Raw genomic sequence first — 18,294 nt, 5'->3', positions numbered from 1 at the left:
AGCACTTTCTGGGACGTCGCCCCCAGGTCTGAGTGGGGACACTGAGGCTCACCTGAGAGGTGAGGCTCACTCCCGGCCAGGAAGAGGCAGAGGCGGGAGGAAGGGCCGCCGTCCGAGGGGAGGTGGTCGTCCAGGGCCGGTGCCGCGGTTCGCTCTCGCCGCCTCTGACGCGTGCGGTTCGGCACAGGGAAAAGCGCAGCCTCACGTCAGAAAGACACGGCCCCGAACCCCCCGGTGCAGCGAGGAATCGCGGTCCTCAGTGCCCCGCACGCGCGTTCTGATGGGCGCTTCCCTCCGGAGAGGCACCTGCTGAGACCCCCCGCGGCTTCTGGGCATGGCGTGGGCGGATAAGGAGGCCACGTGGATAAGGTGGCTGGAGACTGGGGTCTCTGAGTCGGGGTGGGGTGGGGGGCGTCCTTTCCACAGGGACGTTGGGGCAGAGGAAGGCCCCGGTGTCCAGAGGGGGCCTCGCGAGAGGGAGAAAGGGCCACGGCGCCCGGGCTCGGTCCCACCTGCCACGCGGTGACGTCGTGTCCCAGCCAGAGCTCCAGGAGCAGGCGGGGGGGTTTCCCTCCTCACGTTTCATGCGGACGTAAGTCTTTCCTCTCCGGGCGGGCGCGCCTTTGTCTCCTGGTAGGTGTTCTCTTTTGTCGGTTGTTTTTAAATGGTGGCGCTCCCGCCGAGACACGGAGACCCTCCCGGGAGCCACGCGGAGCCAGCGGGGACACACTGCACTCAAACCACAAACAGCCCACAGGAAGCACTGTTGATCCCGGCCCTCAAAGCCAAGGTACAAAAAACAAACACAGACGCCCCTGCTCCCTGTCCTGAGCGGCCGCGGTCGCAGAGGTCAAGGTCAGCGGGCCTGGGGGCCAGGTTCCCAGTGTGGCGCGATTGTGGCTGAGGCCTGTGTTGTACCAGCTCTGGCCCCGACTTTAAAGCCCAGAGACTCCTCCCTGGGCTCTCCTGAGGTTTTGTCACTTTTTACAACACGGATGTGTAAGAAGCGCCGGTTCCCAGCGCACAGCGGACCCGCCCGCCCTCCCCTTCCCCTTCCTGACCCAGAATCAGAGGCGCCCTCCCCCCACCTCTGTGCCCCTGGAACAGACCCGCCAGGGGTTCTTATGCAGCCCCTGCCCACCGCCCCCCGCCGTGTCCCTTCCTGGGGCCTGGACGATCCCCCCCCCCCCCCCCCGCGGAAACACCTGGGCCGTGGAGCCCCCAGAGCCCCCGGACCGCGCCTGGGTTCCTTCCTCGTTCTGTGGGCGCCCACCGACTCCATCTCGGTCCAGGGCACCTCCACCCCCCCAGCACTAAGGCCAGCCTCGGGGAGGCCCCCCGCAGCCCCTGCCCTGCCCCCCTCCCCGCACCCAGTGAGGCCTCGGCCCGCAGGTGGCGCCCTCGCTCATCACGTGTCCCAGATGCGCTCACTGTCCCCCGCGTTCTGTGTCGCTGCCCCCTGGCCGCCTCACCTGTGGCGGTAGTCGTGCCGCTAGCCTCTCCCTGTCGCCCCTTCTGGCCAGACGCCCCCGCTCACACCCGTCCACTCTTCTCTCCACGGCGCAGGCTGGCAACAGCCCCCAGGCCTCCCCTCCCAGCGCCGGCTTCCTTTACCCTCGGAACTGAGCACAAGCTCTTCCCTGTGCGGCCCGCACCCCAAGGCCCTCCCGTGTGTGTGCGGGGCCCTCGCAGCTCGGACCCTCATTGTCCTCCCCTTCCTCTACCCTGCCCTGACCACGGGCCTCCCCGCAGCCCGGACGGGGCACCCCTCCCGCCTGCGGGGCTCGTGCTGGGCCACCAGTCCGCTGCGTGTCCCCCGCGAGGGCGGCATGCCCACCTACTCGCTGACTCGCAGCCCAGAATGAACACTCATTGTGCGGAGACTGAGCGAGGTGCTGCGTGCCGTCTCCCAGTCGGCCGTGAGTGCTCTTGTTTCAGCGCCTTCGGGCATGCTGTTCCCTCTCTGGGAATGCCCTTCCCTTCTGCCTCTGCTCAGTAACTTCTATCAGCAGGCTCAGCCCAAGGGCCTCCTCTGCTGTGGTTCTTCCCTCAGCACCTCCCCAGAGAGCTCTCCCTCCCCTGCGACCACGTGTCCTGGGTGTGGCTGTGACAGTGAGGGAGCGAGAGCATGACGCAGCATGAAGTCGTGGGAAGCAGCATGGAACAGCATGAAACAGCATGGAACAGCATGGAACAACGTGAAGCAGGATAGAGCAGCATGAAGCAGCACGGACCACATGGAATAGTGTGGAACAGACATGGAAAGGCACAGAGCATCCTGGAACACCACGGAGCAGCTAGGGGCAGCCTGGAACCGCACGGAGCAGTGTGGAGTAGAATGGAACAGCGTAGACCGCTTGGGGCAGCCCACGTTCTTGGCGTTCACAATAGGAAGCATCGTGTAGGGTGGTGAGGAATCTCCTAGAGATTTCTGGGGCTCAGAATTACATCCTCACCTCCCCAGATCCACCTTTCAGCTCTGAGTCCTTTCCCTGACTCGGTTTGTGTGTCATCTGCCCAGCGGCCACACTGCCCAAAAGTGGGAGGGAGAGCCCGGTAGCCTGAGCGAGGGGCCCTGGAAACCGTGGCTTCGAGCGCGGGTCTCCCCCACCCTGCAGAATCCCAGGAGCCGCTCCCAGGGCGCACACACCAGCGCTCGCACGGCGGAGCGCCCGGCCGTAGGGAGCTGGCTGAGCTCTCCCGACGAGCAGGGCAGGGTGGGAGCGCGGTCAGTGTGACGCTCAGCCCGTCCACGCACCGACTGTCATGCGTTCAGCTCGCACGCCCGACGCCGAGCAGCAGAAAGGCCTGGCCCGGGTCCGGGGCACCGTCAGGATGTATGTCAACAGGAAAAAAGCTCTTCTGTTTCCCCCAAACTTAAGATTGTGTTCACAGACCGTTGCATTGAAGATTAAAGCTGTGTCCTTTTTCAATTATTCTCTGTCAGAATTTCCTGTGTCGGTGTGGGAATTTTTTTTTTTATAGCAGCATTGAGGTAGAGACACTATTTTTTTTTTTTTTTTTTATAGAGACACTATTTTTAAGTGGAGTAAAATCTTCTGATCCTTTCTGCTGAATTCTGGAAATTCAGAAAGGCCACCCTACAGGTGTTCCAGGCCCCTGAACACACAAACACCAATCAAAGGTATAGACATCAAACGGCAGGCACATCATTCAGGCTTTCCGTGTGCATCCGTGCCAGCCTGATGAGGCACACGGCTTCTCTCCCATTAAGGTCCAGCGACTGCGTATCAATCACCTCCCGCCACCGCGTTCCAGTCAGTGCGCAGGGCAGATGGGATACACCGGGGAGCCAGACGACAAGGCACAGCAGGCCCAGCCCCGGCAGAGCCTGCAGCCGCAGGGAAGGCCCCACACAGGTGGGGGTGGAGTAAGTGTGGAATGCGCCAGAGGGACCGGGCTCCAAAACATGCAGAGTGAGGGCAGGGAGCGGGGGGCTGGGGTCAGAGTGGGCCTCACTGAGCAAAGATATCTGAGCTAAGATTTGCAAGAGGTGAGGAGGTGAGCCTTGCAGATACCGGCGGATGGTTCTGGAAAGTTCCAGAGCATCAGAGAGACCAGCGTGGCCAGATGAAGTGAGCAAGGGCAACGCAGCAGGGAGGGAAGGGCAGAGATCTGATCAGATGGGGCCAGACTCAGGCGGGCCTTGGGGCCACGTGATGGGGCTTTGCTCTGAGGGGAGAAGAGAGAGAGTGCGGCAGGCAGGGCACAGACGCGGCTCGCTGGTGAACCACACGCGGCGGGGGCGGGAGACACTTGCTCCATGGTTTCAGCACCCCCCCCCCAGGCTGTAGCACCAGAGAAAGTGGGGTGTCAAGGGTGAGGTCGGGGCAGTGGTGCACAGCTCAGCCTGGAAGCCTGGGGCAGAGGTGGGGGTGAGGGTGAGGACTCCCCCCACCCCCGCCTTGCAGCTCTGCCTGCATTTTTTCTGTGGCCTCCAGCTGGGTCAGCTACACTCTCCATCCGCCTTTCCGTGTCTCCGTTGCCCACTCACTTCTAGAACTTCAGAAGGGCCAAGTGCAGGGAAACAGACGCGCGCGTGCCCTGCACTGCTGAGTGGAAAGGGTGGAAGTGATGGGCGTTCAGACCCTCAGCAGGCGGGCGCAGCCCCGTGGGCCTCGGGGAGCGGAGTGGCTTTGGGGCGATGGTGTCGGCTCCCGGACGGTGGGCAGGACCTCGTCCTGAGGCCGCCTGCGTCCTCCTAACTGCCCGTGCCCGGGGGCCAGAGGCAGCCCACACCTTCCCGCACTGTCCGTGTCCCCAGGATGCGATTAGTGACGGGAACAGGACAGATCTCCTTGCCCTTCCTTCCTGTGGGCCCGAGCCGGCCCCCAGAGCCGGGCTGACCACTGGGAGTGACCTCCTTCCCCACCCCTGCGCTCCGAGACCGAGGAAAATTCAAGGTGTGAGGTGGCCTGGAGGTGGCCAGTCTGAGGAGGAAGGAGACCCTGTGTCCCCATGACCTGCGGGCTCACATCCGCGTCTACGGGTCCCCATCATGGAGGCCGCCGGGCGGGGCCCCCGCGCCTGCAGAGGGCAGCACGACCGACCTCCGTCTGTCTGTCCCCCCTTCCAGCCTGAAGCTGCTTCTGCGTGGACGCGCTTTCCCAGGCAGGGGCCGGGGCTCCTCAGGGCTGGGGGCACAGGCACGGGCACGAGCTCAGTGACGTGAGGGTTCCACGGGGTGTCGCGGGCACAGAGCGGCGTGCGGGGCCAGATGGGCCCGTGCAGAGATCCGCAGTCTCTGCGGCATCTCGGGGGCGGCGTTAGGGCCACAACAAGGCAGCGCGCTGGGGCCTTTCCACCACAGCGCGTTCTCTCATTCGGGGCTGCGCCCCCTGAAGCCAGGACGGGGGGCCCTTCCAGACTCGTCCTGCCTCTCGTGTCCCCAGCGCCCCCGGCCAGCCCGGACCTTCAGTCCCGCCTCTGCCTCCGTTTCACTGTGTCTGGTCCCCTCGCAGGGACGCCCGTCACGCTGGGTCGGGACACCTGCTTCAGGATGGCCTCATCCTCCCCGGTTAGCTCTGCGAAGGCCCCGTTCCGAGGTCCTGGGGCGGGTGGGACTTCTACCCATTGTTTACAGGGGGACACAATTCAGCCCGTGTCCCTGAAATCGGGCGGGGCCACCTCCCAGACGGGGAGCCTGTGCGAGAAGGTACGGGATACACGCCCAGCCCTGGCTGCGTGTCCTCCGCAGGGAGAAGTCAGACTGCGACCCAAACGTCCAACCAGTGTTTGACGTGTCAGTCCGGGCCCTTGGGATAAACCCCAGGAGAAGCCCTGAGTCCCAAACCCAAACTTCTTGTTTGGGGGGAAGGCCTGGCTGGTTTGAGCGGCTAACTGACAGAGGCTGGGGAGGGACCATTGCCAGTAACACCAACTGGGTATCAGGCCGCTGGGGGTTTAAAGGTCCCGGGGCGCCTGGGGGCTCAGCTGGTTGAGCGTCCAACTTGAGCTCAGGTCATGATCTCACAGTTTGTGGGTTCGAGCCCCGCGTCGGGCTCTGTGCTGACAGCTCAGAGCCTGGAGCCTATTTCGGAGTCTGTGTCTCCCTCTCTCTGACCCTCCCCTGCTCACGCTGTCTCTCTCTCTCTCTCTCTCTCTCTCTCAGAAATAAATAAAACATTAAAAAAAAAATTAAAGTACACCATCCAGGGGCCTTTAGCACATTCACACTGCAGTGCAACCACCATCTCCCTGAAGAAGAGAAACCCCCATCAGTGGTCACGCCCCACCCCTCCCCTGCCCCCCCTACTGGGGGGCTCAGTTGGTTGAGTGTCTGACTTCCGCTCAGGTCATGATCTCACGGTTTGTGAGTTTGAGTCCCGTGTCAGGCTCTGTGCTGACAGCCAGGAGCCTGCTTCAGATTCTGTGTCTCCTTCTCTCTCTGCCCCTCCCCAGCTTGCACTCTCTCTCAAAAATAAATAAACATTAAAAACAATTTTTAATAAAAAAAAAGATCTGCTTCCTTAGCAACTTTCGAATATACCAGATTGCTTCACTCCAGCCCCTGCCGCCCATGTCATCGCCGGCGCGTACAGCTCGGAGTCTGTGCCTCCTGCCTCCCTTGCCCTCTCCCCCTGTCCCTCCCCACTCCCCATTTCCCCCAAAGCCCTCAGTTTGCCACCAAGGGGCAGCTTCGGAGGGAACAGGAGAGTGTTCAGAAAGCAGGAAGAAAAAGTTTGCAGCGCGACTGAGGAGCCACCTAGAAGGGGTCCCCATTTACAATGCCCACAGGAGCCGCAGCTCTGTCCCGTGAAGCACCGTGGACTTTCCCTCCAGGGCGGTTCCGCTTCTCCAAGGACAACCCTCCATCTTCCACGAGGCCCTGGGAACGTTGCTCCCCACCAGAGGCAGTGGCCTTGACGCCTGTTACACCCTACACTTGAGGAGCGAACTGTCGTTCCTCCGAAATGGCAGGCCTCCCAGATCTCAAGAATACGGAAGCGGGGCCCCGGGTTAACCAGAGCAGCCCCCATGGGGTTTGGGGGTGTTACGTCGCAGCCTCCTCTTCAGTAAATCAAGAACAGACTGTGCCAGGAAAAGATTCTTCCACATCCTGAGTTTTAATAGTTACACTACATCCACCACGTGGGCACAGCAACATCTACCGCAGCAAGTCTGGTGGGCGTTTGGTTTACTTCCATCGCCTATTATGTTTTAAAGCTGGAATAAACAGCTCTGTAGCCCAAAATACAGCACACTCCTTATTTCTAGAGAAATTCCCAGGAGGGGAATTTACTGGGTAGAGGGTGCACGGCTTTAGGGCTTTTGAGAGAAACTCCCGGAACTCTCCTCTATAGAAATGTTCAATGTCCCCACCAGCCCTCGTGAGGGTAAACAACCCCGCTTGTAGTAAATCAGAAGCTAGCGCTGGCCGGCCCTGGAAACACCACTGTTGGGTGAGTGGTTCCTTTGAATCCGTAGAATAAATAGCTCCTTAATGATGCCACCAGTAGATGGCACTCTTTGCTAAGGTTTTAGAGTCAGACTTCCAGAAAGGTGTTTTAAGACTTCATCCGGGTTGCATCAGAGAGCTGTGAGATATGCGTATTTCAAAGCATATTTGCAGGAGGAAATCGAGGACCTTATATGAAAAGCAATGGACAGTGTTGAGTAACAGTGGGGTCTTGGAATCCTGGGGGAGCTTGAAAGCCGTTCCCGGGGCATTGCAACCCTTTCGGCTTATGAAGGTCTCCCACGCCCACGGGCACACGTGGGTCCCTCTGCCTCCCTGGTTAATTCTCTCGTTAATCTCTCTTGTTAATCCCGGGAAAGCTGAAATGGTCTGGTTCCTCCTGACCAGCCCTCCACGTCCCGGTAGCGCCGTCTGCCTAATCACGGCTGCAGTTTTACAGTTCTGTGTGTGATTATTGATCGCCTCTGTCTTTTTGGAGGAGGCCCCCACCGCCATGTGCCTGGAGCCCAGGGCAGCACCCGATGCTGGTCAGAAGGGGAGGTCCCAGCCCACTTGCTGGTCAGACAACTTACATAACCCGGTCCAGCCTGTCTCTCAGCTACAAATTGGCTCTGAATCAGAATGTGTGCGCGGAGGCCTCGGCACTGTGCCTGGAGCCTCCTATGGGCTCAGTAAGTTTGCTCGGCCATTGGTGGTCAGGTCTCCTGCTCAGGAAGGACAGCGGGAAGAGCACGAGTGGAGAGACTGTTTTATTTCCCCTAAGCTACCAGTGTGGGCAGCATCTTGCTAGTTAATATTTGTATTGTGTGACCTGTCAGCGGCTGGGATTTCCTTCAGTTCTGACGTGGGGGGGGCCCACTGGGGGGCTGGGTGAGAATGGTCCAGAGCCTTGGCTAAACCTCCCCCCCACAAACACACCTTGGCTCCCCCCCCACCCCCCAAGACAAGATGCTACATCCTTTCCCTGAGCGCATGTCAGTTAAATGCTTTCCCGCTTCCAGGCCTGGCGTGACTCATCCTTCCCACGCCTGACTGACAGCTACCCTGCAGCCATTCTTACTTAAGGTGCCTCTCGGGGTCTTCAGGACCTACAAACTCCAGGCTCTTCACCCTGCACCTGCCTTTAAATTCCCGTGGGATTTGGGGGCTGGGTCGTCAGGATGCTCCTTCCAGAAGCCCCCATCCAGTCAACTAAGCAGACTGCTGGTTTCCCAAAGTCCGAGTCACCGCTTCTCAAAGCCGTGCAGCCCGACTCTGCTCTCTGGCAGGGAGATTCCCCTTAGGACACAGTGGAAATTGTTAGCCCAGGAAGGGGCTCAGGACGTGGCGTTGGCTCCCTCTTTTTGTTTTTCTGTTTATTTATTTATTTTGGGAGGGAGGGAGGGAGGGGCAGAGACAGAGGGAGAGACAGAATCCCAAGCAGATTCCGTGCTGTCAGCCCAGAGCCCGTCGCAGGGCTTGAACCCACGAACTGTGAGATCATGACCTGAGCCAAGATCAAGAGTCCACGCTCAACGGGCTGAGCCTCCCCAGCGGCTCCCGGGCCCCTCTTCCCTGAGCCCCACTCACCGGCCCCATGACTCGGTCCCCAGGCCCAAGCCGGGCCAACAGCTAGTTTCCCGCAGGAGGGCAGGCCTGGGACCGGCAAGCCTCCCGCCGCGCCCACGAGGCCCGAGCGCCCTCCAGCCGGGTGGGAAGGCGGGCCTTGTCTGAGCCGCAGCCCGGGGCGCCCGGCCCTCGGAGCCCCCCGCGGCCGCTCGCAGGTGCAGCGCCGGGGGCGGGGCCGCGCCACGGCGGCGGGCCGGGGGCGGGGCCGGGGGCCGGGCCGGGGGCGGGGCCGGGGGCGGGGCCGCGCGTCCGCGGCGGGACGGGAGCGGGGCCGGGGGGGCGGGGCGGCGGCGGCGTATAAAGGGGGCGGAGCGGCCGGGCCTGACGCAGCGCCGGCAGAGGGTCCTCGCTGGGCGGCGGCGCGCGCGCCTCGTGGCCCGGCCGGCGGCATGGCAGGCACCGGCCCGAAGCGGCGCGCGTCCGCGGCCCCGGCGGCGGCCGCGGAGGAGGAGCGGCAGGCGCGGGAGCGGATGCTGGCGGCGCGGCGCGCGGAGGGCGCGGAGGGCGCGGAGGGCGTGACCCTGCAGCGCAGCATCACGCTGCTCAACGGCGTGGCCATCATCGTGGGCACGATCATCGGCTCGGGCATCTTCGTGACGCCCACCGGCGTGCTCAAGGAGGCGGGCTCGCCGGGGCTGGCGCTGGTGGTGTGGGCCGTGTGCGGGGTCTTCTCCATCGTGGGGGCGCTGTGCTATGCGGAGCTGGGGACCACCATCACCAAGTCGGGGGGCGACTACGCGTACATGCTGGAGGTCTACGGCTCGCTGCCCGCCTTCCTGAAGCTCTGGATCGAGCTGCTCATCATCCGGCCGTCCTCGCAGTACATCGTGGCGCTCGTCTTCGCCACCTACCTGCTCAAGCCGCTCTTCCCCACCTGCCCGGTGCCCGAGGAGGCCGCCAAGCTCGTGGCCTGCCTCTGCGTGCGTGAGTACCGACCTCGGGGCGGCGGGGCGGGGGGGGGGGGGCGGCCCGAGCCGCGGCTCCCAGAGCCCACGTGGGTCTCATTCATTCAGCGGTGAGTCAGCAGGGTCCCCGCCCTCGGGGTCGCTGGGCGCCCCGCTTCCTCAGCCCGTTCACTCAGAGGCCGGAGCACACATCCCCGCGTCTGGAATAGCGTCGGCTCCGGGTGGGGTCTGAAAACGTTGCCTGTTGCAGGTTCCCGGTGCTGGCTGCTTATCAAATTGTAGTTTAAAAAAAAATTTTCATTCATTTCTGCTCTCCAAACCGGCTTATCAGGAGTCAGCAGAGGTTGGCTCGTACAAAACCAGTAGGAACAGAGTTCCGCGTTGCTGGTTTGGGCAGCAGTGTGGAAGTAAGTAGTAAAACAGGGAGTTGGCTGCAGATGAAATTTGTTGTGCGTTGGGGTGGAGGGTGGGTCTCGGGGTCCCAAGTGGTGCAGAGCAACAGCCCCCGGTCATATTCCTGATGTTGGGCAAGGTCTCGGTATGCTGGTGGGCACAGTCCGGGCACGCTCTTCACCTACGAGTGCTTCACAAAACAGTCTTCCCGTGGACTTCAGGAGAAACCATTTGTACCAAATGCCATGTGATTTTCCTCTCTGTTTTGGCTGCGGGTGCTTTTTACGCCGACCCCTTGGCCACCCTCTGAGGAGCCCCGCAAGGTGGAAGCGTCCGGCGTTCAGAGCTGCCACCTGACTCGAGGATTTGCCCAGAGCGAACAGGGCTCTGGGCATTTAGGGTTGGGGTCCCAGCCAGGAGACTCGGACATGCTGTGGGGGTTCTGGAGTGTGTGGACCAGGACTCCCACAGGAGCCAGGCTGTGGTGTAGGGGGAGGCGCGTTTGCTGAAGCGGGGAGTCCAGGGGGCAGAACCCCACGTGCAGCGCTGCTCGGCCGCCTGACACCGCACGCTTCCCTGAGGCCCTGAACAGAGCAGCCACGCCGGCTGCAGGAGCGTTATTTGCCTTTTTTGGGGCGGTTTCAGTCAGTGATGTGGATCTCAGCTTTAAAAAAACTTGCGTCTAAATCTAGGGAGAGTTACGTGAGAGTTGATGTCCTGGACCCCGAGAAAACCGTGGCTTCTGGTAGGTTCGAGATGAGGGTTTTCATGGGACAGCACGTTGGGCCGCGTATGAGAAAGCCCCTCTTCAAGGCAGGAGGGCTCTATGATTTGGTGTTACTACCAAATGATTTAACGTGTGGGCCTAGCACGTAATGAAATAAGTGATATCTTTAAATCACTGAAAGAGTGCTTACTTTTTTAAGCCTTTGGGTTTGAGTGGATGGATTGCAGGGGGGCTGCGGTGGGTCCCCGGTGCCCCCTGTGTCACTGCCCCTGTGAGCTGTGAGTGGGGACGGCGTTTCCCATGCGGCAGTCGGCCCTGGGGGCTCTTTTCCTCTGAGCCACTTTGTGGGTGGGTGTGGGTGGCTTTCTCCCGTGGAAAGAGGATTTTCCATCACAGAAAAGGACACGCTGCAAGCGGGGCACCAGTCTAGAGCCTCACTCCATCGGGAAAGGGATGAGGGCTCCTCCGAGGCTCACAGAGCTCAGAGCTGCCCGGCACGGCCTGCCCTGAACTGAGTAGGGAGGAAGGTCATAGACCTCCAGGGAGGTAGGCCAGCCCTTATAGGGGCATCTGACAAGGCAGGGAAAAGCCACGGAAAGTTTCTGAGTTCTTCAAATATCCCACAAAGGCCAGGTTGTAGAATTTCTACTTAAGAAGAAGGGCACTCTGCATGGCTTCCCTCCCGGAGCACATCCCTGCGGCGCCCCGCAGAAGGACCGAGGGGCGCCCCACGGAAAGGCCGGGTGGCCCGTTCCTTCCAGCAGTGTGTCCTGGGTGCTGGAGCAAAGCTCTCCGTTTTGCTGGTTGGTCTTTTCGGTGCCCTGGGCACACCCGCCACAGTTGCTTTCTGCTTCTTAAAAAATGGTGTTCTGGGGGCGCCTGGGTGGCTTAGTCGGTTAAGCGTCCGACTTTCGCTTAGGTCATGATCTCGCGGTTCGTGGGTTCGAGCCCCGCGTCGGGCTCTGTGCTGACTGCCAGCTCAGAGCCTGGAGCCTGTTTCAGTCTGTGACTCCCTCTCTCTCTCTGACCCTCCCCTGCTCACGCTGTCTCTCTCTCTCTCTCTCTCTCCTAGAAATAAATAAAACATTAAAAAAAAAATGGTGTTCTGAACAGGTTGGCCTAGGTGCTTAGACTGGTCATGCCGGCTCTAGATGTAAGTGGGAATAAAAGCCCTTTTCTTGTGGGTCTGACCAAAATGACCGGAAATGGGGCCCTTCCGTAGTGTGTGTGGCTCTGGGCTTTCTCGGTGCGTCGTGGAGGTGAGTGGAACTATCTGCGGCCACCTGTCCCAATGGCCGTGTGGGATCTGGCCTGAGTCTAGCATTACAGTCTCGCTTCACAAACTCTGGGTGGTGTTTGCTTGAAACCCTGATGCTGCTGGGCTTTCTTTCTGGGCAGAAGTCACGCAGACCAGAGCTGAGATTCTCACCAGCCTCGATTTGCTTTCGGCAGTTTTTCTGACCCCGCTGTGTGGGCTTTCTCTGTAAAATGGGTCTGGGGAGTGGGGGAGGCACCTGGGTGGCTCAGTCGATTAAGGTTCAGGTCATGATCTCACGGTTCCTGAGTGTGTCCTCCGTCCAGCTCCATGCTGATGGTGCAGAGCCTGCTTGGGATTCTCTCTTTCCCTCTCTGTCTGCCCCTTCTCCGCTCTCTTTCTCAAAATAACTAAATAAATTTAAAAAAAATTTTTAAATGGGTCCAGTGGTGTCCAGAGAGCCCAGAGCTAGGAGGCCACAGAGAGAGCTGGCCTGGGATCCAGACACCTGTTTGGGTCCTTTATGTCAAGGGAGAGTCTCCCCCTGCTGAGTCGTGGTCACCCCTACCCCTGGACGCAAAGGTGTCTGGTGCCCACCCTCTTCTCCCTCTCCCAGTGGGTGTCTGTGGGGGGCACACAGACTTGCCAGATGCTTGGGGAACTCAGAAGAGTGGTCCCCTGCAGGGTGGTGGCCCTTTGTGGGGTCCGGAAAGCACTCTGGCTGCCTTCTCATGGGAGACACCGGGGGTTGCCAGGGCTCCCTCGAGCAGGTAGCCCCCCACCGTGGCCGCGCTTTGGGCGGACCCGTGTGCGGCGGGGGGCGGCTGTGCTCTGCACGTGAGCAGACCCGGGTTCTGTCTCCGGAGAGCCGCTCGGACCCCCCAGTCTGACTCCGCATCTGTGCAGTGGGGATGGGTCACGGGCCTGCCTGGTATTTCATGAGCTCGGCACAGGAGGACCCCGGTCACACGGCGGCTGCAGCTTCTTCTCAACACCACCCTCTGTCTGGCGTTCACCTTTCAGTGCTCGAGCTGCCCTGGGACTTGGTCTGTTCCAGTTTAGCAGAAGGCGGAGGGGGGGAAATGGAGAGAAGGCAGGAGAAAGCCAGAGGTGAACCTCTAGCGTCCCCTCTAGGCCTGGGGTCTGAGCCCTTCACACGTCCCTCTCTGCCTCAGGGGCAGGAGACCGGCCTTCCAGTAGGTGAAGGGCACAGATAAGGGGTAGTCCCACAGCTGGCTGTGGCTTGCGGCCTGCTGACTTGAGGGTAAGTCCGTTGGGGTGATGACCAGAGGGGGAGGGGAGGCCATGGCTGTACCCCCTCCAGTCTTCTGCATCAGCTCCGGGCGGTGACCCGCTCCTGGAGGTGTGGAACCCCTCCTACACAAGGCGTCCGCCCTGCCTCGGGGCGTCTGAATGCCTGCGGGCCTCCAGGGCCAGGGCCGAATCTCTCTGCACAAGGCAAAGGCTTCTGGGTGTTTCCAGGGAGCTGTTGTTCCCCAGAGTCGCAAGCTGTGAGCTAAGTGCAGACGACAGCCCAGTCATTAGCACTTTAACAGCCAGACGAGAACGTGCTCCGGCCGCAGAGCGAGTCACGCCACATCACGGGGCTGGAGCCCAGGCGGTGGTGTCCTTCAAGACAGCGCGTGACCTCGAGGGGAGTGGGCGACGCGGGGTGGGCGTTTCTGACCCTGTTTTCCCCGGGTCACGGACCCCTTTGATAATCCGGTGGAATGTGCAGGCTCTGGGCAGAAACGCGTAGCAGGCGCATTAACTCCCAAGTGCGCGCAGTCACGGGGCCCTCACGCCCCTGCCCGCCTGAGGGCCCACAAGTGGATCTGACAGTCCTGGCCGGCACGTGCGTGAACTCACACCTCACGTGCTCCTGCCCCCCCCCCCCCCCGCAGCCTTTGAAACCAGCGTTCTCTTTTCCTCCATACAGCCGAGGAAACTGAGGCAGAGGTGGGCTGAGAGCCTGGGGCTGTGGCTCTGTGCGGGCTGAGCTGCCTTTTCTCATCACGTGTGTGGGGGGACACATGGTCACATCTTTGGGGAGAGTGGTAGATGCCAGGGTCACCACGTGCAGGCATCCGGTCAGCTGGGGTCAGGAGACGTGGGCCCAGACTCTTCGGTGACAGAGTGCCAGAGTCCAGATGCGGAGCCAGCTAGGGAGCCTTACACATTTCTGTGCACGTCTTTACCTTGCACAGTAGCTTCTGGAGCAGGATGGGTGGGTCAGCGGCACGTGCCCCGCCCCCCCCCAGCAGCCCCCCTTCCGGGACCCTCCCTGAGTGCTGGCCCCGGGGGCACTTGCCCACCCCCAGGACTAGCCCTGCCCCACCCCGACCACTGCCTGGGGCCCAGCCCGCAGCAGCTTATCGGCTCTGGGTTCTTAGGCTGGAGGATGCACGGCACGCCTGTCCCTCCCTGTCCCTCCGGGCCCGGGTCGCACCCGCCCCTCCCGCTAGGTGAGAACGGACACCGGATTCCTGTTCTGTTCCTGGAGCATGTTCGCAATCTGATCTGGGCTCTGAGTCACCCTGACCTTGCCTGCTGGTGGACATCTGGCGCTGCTGAGACCCAGCCGACTGTTTGGGACTCTCGGGAGTCACTCAAAATGTAGCCAGGGTAGGACCGAGGCACCAGAAACGTGACCCTGAAGCCCCTACGCCCTTGTGGCGGCCTAGTGTTTGTCCCTGTCTGTGCGAGCTGCCTGAGGCGGGCACAGACACGGTCACGTCCAGCCCGATCTATCTGGACGGCCCAGGGCTGCTGCAGAGGCCTGAGTGAGAACGGCCCGCAAGTTCTGTGAGTCCCTGGGGCTGGGTGCGTGGGCTCTCTGGGCCCGTTTCAGAGCTCAGAGCAGGGGCAGGTGACAGGGACTGTCCGGAAATGAAAGACGACAGAACAGGTGGTCGGGCTGGGGGGGGAGGGTCCTGCCGCTGCAGCAGTGGGCGGTGGGGCCTGGCTGGAGCCACCTCTGATCTGGGCACACCACGCAGCAGCACTCACGCGTTAACAGTGCCCGGGCACACTGTGGAGGGGGGGTCCTGCCTGCAGTCATCTCAGGCCCCCCCAGTGCCGAGGGAAGGGTCCCGCGTACGTGTTGGGGGAAAGTGGCCCGGTTGGGCAGGGCTAGGGGAGGGCGGCCTGCCCGGGAGGGTGGGGGTGGGGGGTGTCGTCTGCTGGCCAGCCCCGAGTGGACCGGGGTCGGGGTCCTGGGAGGAAGGGAGGCTGAACCACGGTCTGGTTAAGGGGCATTTTGTTCTGATGGATCTGTGGGGTGGAGGGAGTTTGAGGGCCTGTGTCGGGCCTTGTCACGGGGGAAGGTCTCTGGTCACGGGGGAAAGGGCTTCTTGGCAGTGAGCCACTTCCAGAACACAAAGGGAGAGGGCTTGTCCGCCTTGGCTCTTCTCCTGGGTGGCGGGGCTCGCGGAGCTTCAGCGTCCGGTCTCGGTGAAGACCGCAGGCTGCGGGGTCAGGGCTGGAGGCCAGAGAACAAAGTCGGGATTGGACCCTGTCCTCGGGCCACCTTACCCCGTGGGAGGGAGACACGTGTAAACACGTCTGTAGCTCCAGGCAGGCCCTGTTGCCTAACGGGGGGCATGCAGCGGGGGTGCCCCCCCAGGATGCCCTTGGCTGCCGCTCTCCTGGGCACAGTTCCCGCAGGGCCTGCGTGCGAATCCCTTCGTCCGGAGAGCGGCAGACACCTGTCTGAGGCCCCACGCTGAGGGGACGGACTGCTTCAGACTCTGGTCTAAACCAGCGCAGGACACTGTCCCGCACCCACCCAGCCCCTCCCTTCAGAGGGTGCTCAGCACACCTGAATCTCAGGCACGTGCACGTGGTGCCTGTGGGATTTGCCCCCGCCGGTGGGTGTCAGCCTGACTGGGCGTCAGAGTCAGCAGGTTGGGGGGCTGGGTAGTGCCTCTCATGCGGAGCCGGGATCGAAGCCCTCGGTCGAGGGGCCAGAGCACGGGATTGGACTTGGGAGACCTGAGTGTCTCCCTCCACTCCCTTCGTAATGGCTGTGTGACTTGTGGCAGGTCAGACAACCTCTCTGAGCTGCATTTACCCAGCTCTCAGGTGAGGACGTCGGGCTGGACACTCCACTGTGTTCTCACCCTCAGGTATTGTACCTGTGGCAGGTTTTCTCTCCTTTTCCTTCTTTAGTAAAAGTGCTGGAGGACCAGGGGGTGGGGGTGGGGGTGCCTAGGCCGCTGCGGAGGCCGCCAAGCACGGGTCTGTGCCGAGCAGATCGCACGCCCCGCGGCGACCTTGGTGGAGTGCCGCCTGTTAATCCGCCCCCGGTGGCTGTGAGACCGGCCCAGACACGCGGAGTGACCTGGCCCAGATCACACAGCGTGTCAGAACGCGGGGATGCTTTCAGAGCTGAGCGAGAGCTTCCCTGGGGCGGGGGGCCCTCAAGGACTCCCCGTTCTCCAGGACTCAAGCTGCAGAAAAGCCGGCCAACATGAGCAGGCGCTGTCTGCCAGGGGCGCTGGCGGGTTTCCGAGCTGACTGGATGTGCCTCTTGCTGGTGCGTTTGGAAATGAACGTGTCCGCCCCAATCCTGAGGCTGCCCGACACGCCTACCCCCGGCCCGCCCAGCTGTGAGGTCCGCGGTCACCCAGCCCTGGTTAAAAATAGGAAAAAAATAAGGAAACGTGTATTCCAAGACTGTTGGAATCTGAAAGTGTTCTGGGGAATTGTGAAAATGTAATATTAGCCTATCGGTCATTTCTTTTCACAGAAAAGCAGTGAATCAGCAAGACTGGGGGCGGGGTTTGAGAGCAGGTGTCCCCCCCACCCCGGCCTCCCCCCGCAGGCAGCGGTCTCTGCATAGGGATCCCTGAGTCCCGGCTCAACAGCTCCTTACCCCCTGGGGTGGGTCTGGAGCCAGGCTATCACCAAACTGGCTCAGTGTTCTGGCACATTCTAGGGTGAGGTCGGCCTCCGATGGTCCTGGGGTGTCCCACATACTCATTTTCTTAGAGCCCAAAGAAGGTGAAGTCGTTCTCGGGTTCTCCAAGTGGGATCTCTGGATCAGAGCGGTTAGGAATGCGGAGTCTCCCGCTCGGGAGTGGGGGCGGGGGGCACTGACTCGCTTTGAGATGCTCTCTGTGGTGGCAGGGATGAGACAGTTAGGAAGTGTTGGGGGGAGGGGCGGGTGACCACGGCCGCCAGGCCTGCGGGAAGGGGTGCTGGCAGTGAGCCTGGGGACATCTGGACCTGAGCAAGCCCCGCACTCCCTGAGCACCTGCTGAGCTCTGGGCCCCTGAGCGTGCCGGGTGGGTTTGCATAAATACCGCAGAGCAGGGCGACACCCGCACAGAGGCCGGCGTCCCTTCGGACATCAGACCTCTGGGTGGGTGCCTGAGCCTGCCTGCGGCCACTCCTGCAGCCCCAAGAGCTGCCCACCGAACACCGTGATGTTGATGGTGGGGAGGGCAGGCTCCAAGGGACAGCTGGCCGGCTGCCGGGGCCCAGGCTCAGGCCCGCTCTGTTCCCTGGCCCGGTGCTGCCCTGGGCGCACCCCCGGGGGACCAGGCTGGCTGAGCTTCCTGGAACTGACACAGCCTGACGGCCACTTCCCCTCCTGCCTCCCGCCTGCCCGGGGAGCTCCGGTCAGACAGTGCTCATTTGCCTGGCGTCTCTGTGCCATCTGGCCGCTTCCTGCCAGCTGGCCCCCACCTGTGTGAGGTGGTGGTGCTCACAGGCCTCGCGCCGCTTGCGCCCCCAGCACTGGGCCTTTGTATCCGGGCCCTGAAAACCGTGTGCAGAAAGCACCTTCTTTTTAGAGAAACCCACCGGAGGAGCCTGGGTTTCTGAGGCGGGACTCAAGCAGTGAAGGTCTAGGCTGGGGGCTCTGACCCTTGGGTCCTTCCATCCTGGGCGGGTGGACAGTCCCTTCAGACCCTTGGGCCAGGAACGAGGTCGGTCCATCACTGTAGCCGCCTGGGGGGACATCGGACTGATTTCCTGATCAGCAGGTACCAGGCAAGTAGCCAGATGCCGTGTTTCTGGATGATTCCGTTGGGCTTGCTCATGACGTCCCCCTGGTGTGCTTGACCTCCAGTCAGCGGAGGGGGTGGGTGGTCTGTGCGCTGAGGGCCCCGAGTGATAGAGGCTGAGCATACAGCAGGTGTTCATACACCGTTCTTGTTATCAGGATCCTTGCCGGTTGTTACCTCAGGAAGTATAGCCCTGGTTACCGGGCCTGATAAATCCTACAGCACCTGACCCACAATGGGTGCTTTTTTTCCTGTGTCCTTTTGGTGTTTTTAAACGAAAACAAGCTCCCCTTGCATTTTGACCCTCCCCTCCGAGCGAGCTGAACAGCTGAACGAGCCAGCAGTACATCTAACAGGCTGTTTTCCAGAAGTCAGGTGGGGCCAGGCTGGGTCCGGCTCAGATGACCCCCTCCCAGGGGTGGAGGCCAGGGCCCGGAGGAGGCAGGTGGCCTGCC

General features: G+C 61.7%; 1 protein-coding gene across 1 annotated transcript in view; it reads left to right on the top strand.

Moving 5' to 3' along the window:
• Positions 1-8,913: 8,913 nt before the first annotated feature.
• The window catches only part of SLC7A5 (solute carrier family 7 member 5), a 31,048-nt gene continuing 21,667 nt past the window's right edge, over positions 8,914-18,294 (top strand). Inside the window, exon 1 of the mRNA XM_039226260.1 lies at positions 8,914-9,472. Coding sequence (XP_039082191.1) covers positions 8,938-9,472 — 535 coding nt within the window. The 5' untranslated portion in view covers positions 8,914-8,937. The remainder of the gene's footprint in view (positions 9,473-18,294) is intronic.

This window comes from Hyaena hyaena, unplaced genomic scaffold (genome assembly GCF_003009895.1).
Source record: "Hyaena hyaena isolate Hyena2069 unplaced genomic scaffold, ASM300989v1 scaffold_1, whole genome shotgun sequence".
NCBI classification, from domain to species: domain Eukaryota; kingdom Metazoa; phylum Chordata; class Mammalia; order Carnivora; family Hyaenidae; genus Hyaena; species Hyaena hyaena.
The sequence above is the reverse complement of the archived record's forward strand: the minus strand, read 5'-3'. Positions and strand labels throughout refer to the sequence as shown.